The 7,360-nt window shown below is 37.7% G+C and overlaps 1 protein-coding gene across 1 annotated transcript in view; it reads right to left on the reverse strand.

Moving 5' to 3' along the window:
• The window catches only part of LOC119831323 (dedicator of cytokinesis protein 3), a 49,192-nt gene that overhangs the window by 2,119 nt on the left and 39,713 nt on the right, over positions 1-7,360 (reverse strand). Inside the window, exons 19-29 of the mRNA XM_038354626.1 lie at positions 6,918-7,074; positions 6,203-6,316; positions 5,873-6,001; positions 5,340-5,534; positions 4,706-4,847; positions 3,660-3,820; positions 3,329-3,436; positions 2,700-3,013; positions 1,851-1,940; positions 1,035-1,134; positions 425-597 (exon numbers count right to left, since the gene is read on the reverse strand). Of these exons, the coding sequence (XP_038210554.1) occupies positions 425-597; positions 1,035-1,134; positions 1,851-1,940; positions 2,700-3,013; positions 3,329-3,436; positions 3,660-3,820; positions 4,706-4,847; positions 5,340-5,534; positions 5,873-6,001; positions 6,203-6,316; positions 6,918-7,074 (1,683 nt within the window). The remainder of the gene's footprint in view (positions 1-424; positions 598-1,034; positions 1,135-1,850; positions 1,941-2,699; positions 3,014-3,328; positions 3,437-3,659; positions 3,821-4,705; positions 4,848-5,339; positions 5,535-5,872; positions 6,002-6,202; positions 6,317-6,917; positions 7,075-7,360) is intronic.

The following is a 7,360-nucleotide window of genomic DNA, read 5'->3' on the forward strand; positions in this document are numbered from 1 at the left end:
TATTTTTTATCCCGATATTCCTACGGGATACGGACTTACGCGGGTGAAACCGCGGGGCGCAGCTAGTATAAATATAATGTAAACTAATTATAACAACTTCTTAAATTTTATATGAATAAAAGTTACGAGTATGAGTTTAAGTTTGATGACAATTATTTACTTCTCTCCTGCTCACACAACCACTTCTTATATATAGAGCGGATATCAGTAAACTTACTAAATTCTAATAATCATATAAACGCGAAATTTTGTTAGTGTGAATGGATGTATGAATGTATGTTTGTTACCCGAAAACAGCTTATCGTATCTGTATGAAATTTGGTTAAGAGATAAATTATACTTTGAATTAGGATATAGACAACTTTTCACGCGTTTACCACACGAGTGACGCCGCGGTTTACGGCTAGTACATTCTAATACTAACCGGTACTTCTCAGGTCTGGTGGGACTCCTAGGGTCTCCGGACTTGGGTCTGGTCGGCAACGGCGGTGCTGACTTGACCATAGAGATGCTGTCTTCACAATCGCGATTGTCACTTATCGGCAAACTGCTCGACATAATACTGGCTTGCTGTTCTATTGAGTCTTCGAGTGAATACTGAGAGAGCAATTAAGAAACAATGTTAAGAATAAGACTTGAACGATTAAAACATTTGAGACGTTGAGTAATCTTAGTGAAAAATAACTGACGAAAATCACGCTATTTTTAACCGACGTTGCCAAAAATGGCAGGATGTCAATTTGGCTGTATTGTTTTGATTTGTTACTCGATAACACTGTTGGTTAATTTGTGTGAATCTTTTCGTGTTTGATAAGAAATTATCGTTATTTGGTCCCATTTTAAAATTTGACCTGGTACTTCCCCCCTCCCCCCAGGGACTTCATGAACCAATATTAAATGCATTTTGGATATGTCTGAAAATGAAATACGTAAAATTTTATGAATTAAAGTTTGTGGGACCACCTTTTCTGTCGGTCGCCATTTTAACTCCCCCCATAAGAACGAGGAAACGGGTATAAAGCTGTTATACTAACGATAGGTTTATTGTAAAGATGTCCATCTTCGTAATATCCATCCCCTTGCTGTATGCTGTGAGATCGTTTATCCAGTGCAGGGACGGGAGGCAATGGAGTGCTGAAAATTAACAGTTATAATTTACAAATTGGCTTGGAATGGTTATAATTCATAGCACAAGTCGTTTTAGGTCAATTGGGCCAGCTCGCAGCGGGGAAGTACCAGATTCCCACGGAAAACCGACGTGAAATAATAGCATGCTATTGTGTTTCGTACGTTGAGTGGGGGTGCCGGAGGCCCATATCCTTTTCCATACCCTTTCCAGTCCATTCCTTTATTCCTCTCGTCAATCCTTTCCTAATCCCTCCCCAATTTAAAGTTGGCAATCCATTTGTAGAGGCGTGAGGTGTCCAATCGACCTTACGCCTCTCAAAATGTTCATGGGTGGTGGTAGCGCTTACCATCAGGCGACCCACCAGCTGCATTGCCTGCTATGACATAAAAAAAGTACCACTATGTAAAGTAGCAATAAAGAATAGTAGTAGACATATTTAGTACTGTAACCGGCGTTATTCTAATAGAAATAAAAGTAAATTTTAAAGCCGGGTCCGCTATTGGTTTGTTCATCAATTTAGTAACAAAACACATACACCAAACCTGTATAGCATAACATAACATTTCAATCAGTTCCGTTCTAAACTTGTCTAATATTTCAGCAATAATAGATTAAGTCGTTGCATTCTATTAATATGTATTCATACTCTTAAAAAAATCTTACTATAGATTTATTTCTTTAATATATAATTTAATACCATTTCTGCATTCCATATACTTACTTGACAATACTTTCAGAGAGCTGCCGGCGAGCTCGAGCCAGACCCGGTCCCAGGTTTTGTCGCAGTTGGGTGAACCGTTCCACCAAACGTCTGCAATTAGATAATATTATCAGTTTCAGTTAATGAAATTTTATTCTGTACTTGTTATTTTTTTATAATCAATAGATCGATCATAATTCAAATGCATCCACAGTACTTTTTTTTTAAGTTACTCTACTTATTTATAAACACTCTCATAAAAGACTTCAATTTCCAAATTCTAATAAAAAAATATAATAGTTTAAAAAAACTAAAAAACACGCTTTAACAAAAATCATATTTTGCAAATTGAAAACTGGAATAATTTTATCAAATTAGTGTATTGTCATCGGTCCTCAATAAATCTACAAAGTTTGAACGAAATCTGGCCGTTTAAAGTGGGTCAAAATCGCGCCCAAAGAAGTCGGTTACAAACAAACAAACATACAAACAAACATACAAACATACAGGTGAAGCTAATAAGAAGCGTGTAAAAAGGTGTCAAATGCCAATTCTCTATCAAACACAAGAACAATCGAATCGAGAAACTCCTTGATTTTTGGTACGACAATGAAACAGGAGGCCCGTTTCTTTTTGCTCACCCGTTCCAGTCATTCCTTCTTTCCAAACGTCGATCCATTCCATATGACTTACCCTTTAGAGCGGACAACACATCCGCAGAGGCACGACTTTGCGAATGTTCATGGGCAGTGGATATCGCTTACCATCAGGCGAACCACCAGTCCAGTTGCCCGCTATGAATTAAAAAAAATATGAGTACACGAGCACGTTCCCCTCTAACAAACGCGGCAGTATCGCGCCTGTGCGTACCTGTGCAGCGGCTTGACTTCGTCGGGCGCGAGGCTGGCGTGCAGCGCGAGCGCCGCCTCCAGCACGGCCAGCTGCGAGGCGACCAGGCGGCGCAGCTTGGCGGCGGCGGCCAGCTCGCGCGGGCCGGCGTGCCGCGCGAACTCCGCCGCCAGGAACGCCTGCTCGTACTTGGAGAAGCCGCCCTGCACGTTGGCGTCGATGGTGCCCTGCAGCCGCATCGAGAACGGGTTGATGTTCCGGCTCGGCTCCGCCGTGTACTGGGATATGAGGTTGCGTAGCTCGCGCTCCGTTGACTCCATCGTTTCGCACGCGAACTGGGCATAAACGTTACTAATTAGTAAAAAGGAAAAATAAAAAATTATATACATATAATTTCATAGTCGAATTTGGAAACGTTGGAGTCTTCCACTCCAAAAAAGAGTGAGAGTAAACTTACGTTAGTACATAAGTAAAGGATTTTAATTTTAAAGCAAAACGCATTAATACACATAAACTTCGTAGTATTATTATTCATATACTCGTACAATGAATAATACAAAGCATACATTATATATCCCAATTAAATTTGCCTCTTATGAAATTCACCTTCTTGAAACTAAATTTAATAATAGGATAAATTTTATGCTCACTTCAACTGGTGGTATTTCTTCAACAGATCTGGTGACCACCTCAGACCACCGCAATATTCCCGGGAGCGTGTTCTCCGTCACTAGCGTCGTACGTTCAATCCACAAACTCTGGAATTTTATAAAAAAGGATAAAATTTTGTTATTATTTATGTAGTTTTATAAAAAATACATCAAAATGTTACAAATGACGATTTCAATTTAGAAAAATATCTTACCACAGAAAGCATTTATAACTTCTCGATGAAGAACTATCGAAATAATGGTAAATCTCGTTTAATAGATCCCCACACACACACATTTACATTATACAACAAATAAAATAAAATCACACCTTAAACTCATTATCCTTATCTATGGGCGGTTTGTGCAATGGCCGGTCACACAGGAACGTGTCGACGTCGTTGAACGCGTAGAACCGTTTCACTTGTTCCGGCGCGTGCGCGGGGCACGACTGCTGTCTCGCTACCGGCTTCACGTTGCAGATTTGTATGTCTAAAATAAAAAATGGTGAATTTAGAAAACAAGTTGATCAAATTTTAGCATCGTATAGCTTTTTTATATTTTACTAGTTGCACGCTCCGACTCCGTCCGGGTTGTCTTTTATAGTAGTTGAAATAATACAAACTATCCTATTTTTTATTTATCCAACTGTATATGGTGTGCAAATTTGATTAAAATCGGTCGTGTAGTTTAGGAGTCTATCGTGGAAAAATAATGTGACACGTAATTTATATATCTCAGTGTTTTGTTTTTTTATCTAATTTAATACTTAATATTTTACACACAACGCAAATTTACATGTTGTGTTATAATTTAATTATCTGTTACATTTATTTTTATTTGTTATATCTATGTATCCTATGTATAAGTTATAATGTAAAGGTGTTGGATGACAAATAAATAAAATTTAAATCTATAAGTTTGATAATTTATCAAAATGAATAGTATACGGTACGAACATGTGAATGATGCGTTTTGCAAAAGCGACATTCCAAATGCACGACATTTAAAAAATATGACGTTCATAATCACTTGTAAGACGTTACGTTAACAAAAAAGATTTTCCACTATGGGTTTGATTTTGTAACAACAGTGTATCTATATACCAACCTAACACAGGGATGATTGTTTAAAAATTAAACCGATAAACTTAACGTACCTACATAATTTGTGTAACTCGATGTGTACAGCGGCGTAGCTATCATAGGGCCAGGTGGTGCAGTGCACCAGGGCCCCGGAGCTCAGGGGGCCCTCTAACCTCAGCTTTGAGGCGGAAAGAGGGGAGGAGGGCCCGATTCTTTCCCTATGCACCAGGGCCCTTGTCCCTCTAGCTACGCCACTGGATGTGTAAAGTTTATTTCTTTAGTAATGACTCACATTGTCCATCGGCGGCTATAACGGACTCATCGGGTGGAGTATTCCTCATCAATATGTGCGCCGACACGTATTCGGACTGCAGCCGCTGCGTGAACGCACCGATACGTTCGTATTCATGCCCGCGGTACACGAACTGTTTATTCTGGAATTATTAAATATAAAAAGGAATTAAAAATTACTATAAATTAATACAATTTTAGACAATTCAATCTATACTATATACTAATATTATAAAGTTGAAGAGCTTGTTTGTTTGTTTGGTTGGTTGAACGCGCTAATCTCTTGAACTACCGGTCCGATTTGAAAAATGATTTCAGTGTTAGATAGACTATTTATCGAGGCAGACTTTAGGCTATATGACATCAGGTATTACGTGGGTATACTGCGGGGCACATCTAGTCTTAAAAATACAATTTAAATCTTCAATCGAATTTTTGTTTAATTGCCATAAGAAGCATAAAATTGTTTCTTTATAAATACTCACTGTGAAAAGATTGACAATGTGTTATTTAATTTAGCAAATTAAAACAATACCAATCTGTTTATTAGATTTTTTTAACAGAACAATAATTCCTTCCATAGTTTTATATCGTTTAAAAGCATCCAGCTTATATTTTCTCAAAATATTACTCACTCTCACAAACAAAGGGCACCCTTTCCCATAGAAGCCGACTCTGAAATACTCCGGCTCAGGTCGTAACTCCTTTAACACAGAGTCAAGGAAAGTCGCGTGAGTTCGCAAACAGTGTGCGAGCCGCGCGTAGTCGCATAACTTAACCTCATATAGTGTTGCCAATTCGCGAAGTAAGGGCAGCCCTTTTTCCCAACACTGAAAAAGTTTGAGATAAATTGATATGTAAATTGGTGTATGGAACATAAAACTTTACATATTTTAGTTTCCAATGCGATAAATTTATTACCCACTTAAAATCGACCTTTTTACCAACAAAAAAATAAACAAATATACAAAGGTATATAAAATCTATTCATGCCATTGCTTCCCTAGCTAGATTGCCCAGTAACCTGTATTTAGGCGAAACAGCTAGCTTCCCAAAAACAAAGAATATTAATTCTTAAATACTAGCATCTAGAGTTTAATTTGGAAACAAACAGAAAGTAATCAATAATAATATTAATTTTATTTAATAACTAGTTGTTGAAGTGTACCTTTCCTCTATCGAAGTATTGAAGCACTTGATTATAAAGTGCCTCTTTTCTCTTCCATTCTGGAGTTTCCGGATGTTCAGAATCAACACCAATTTGATCGCTGTCCCAACTTAGTGTCTCGGCATATAACTGTGTGAAAAAAAAAACTTAAATATGTTATCATCAATTATAGGATGATATAATATAGATTAAATTTTGAGAAAGACCTGGAGAAGTTAGCACTCGTTTGATACTAATATTCACATATATTCATATACTGTTGTTAAAAACATCCAAGATGAGATTTTCATACCAAAACTCAATAATTTAATATTTTGCCATAATAATTACCAAAAGTGTACATCCAGCTTCTACAAAGTTATCCGAAGCGATGTGCAGGTCATGCAGCTTGTACACGTAGCGGAGGTACATCTCTTTGCGATCTATTTCGTTTTTGTAGAAGTTCTGAAAAAAAAACGAGTCATATTAGTGTGTCTGTGTTTTAGTTATACATATTGATAAAATTCTCCTTTGTCTTAGGACCTAGGCAATAGTTCATTTTTCAAGTTTTAGATCATTTCAATATCCACTAAACTCACAACTAAGTTTTCACTACTATCCCCTTGCTAGCTGCTTGATTAAAAATGACAACCCTTTCAAAAATCATCAATATATTCCAATTCTAAAACATTCCATCGTTACTCACCAGCAAATTCCACATTAATATTCTCAAATTTATTATGGTCACCACTCATTATCATAATAATAAAGCACTCGTACGTTTTCCTTTCTGAGCTGCTGGATTGATTTGTTAATTATTTTTATGTTTTTATGTAAAAGCGGTCAACTGAGCTGGTGGTTTTTCTGATGGTCATAGATCATTACACTCTTTAAACAGGTTGCTCGCTTTTAAGGGAGAGGGTGAGGAGAGAACTGACGACGAAAGTAAAGGAATGGACTAGGAAGTGTAGATGCAGATTGAAATCCGTCTCCTCTACTCATCGCAATCGGTGAATGTTCGAATTGTTCTAATGTTCGAATTCTAGAACATTCCGGCGCGACTCACCAGCAGGTTGACGGTGGCGGCCATCCGCTTGTGCCGGTGCTCGGCGCCCTGCATGACGGCGCGGTAGTCGAGCAGCCGCTCCAGCAGGCGAGTGACGCAACCGACGAAGGCCGCACCTGCCTCCCGCCAACCCTCCGTGGATACGCGCTCCATGAGACTGTTATATGTATGTAGAAAATTATATTCATGTTGGTACGGGGTGAAAAAGTAAAATTTTCTAGTGGCTTTTATATTTGCACCTATTTTAAATTTGCTGGGATACATTAAATTGATAAATAAATAAATGATACAAATATCAGTTTTGTAAGGCTTTGATAACGTTTCTAAAATAGGATTTGTAATATTAATGAATAGTTCGATTAAACATTATTAGTCCGGTCAATTTAGACCAAAAAATGAGGGTGAAGTTACATAAAGTCCCAACAAGCTGAATTTCTGTGAAA

Source organism: Zerene cesonia, chromosome 13 (assembly GCF_012273895.1).
Source record: "Zerene cesonia ecotype Mississippi chromosome 13, Zerene_cesonia_1.1, whole genome shotgun sequence".
NCBI classification, from domain to species: domain Eukaryota; kingdom Metazoa; phylum Arthropoda; class Insecta; order Lepidoptera; family Pieridae; genus Zerene; species Zerene cesonia.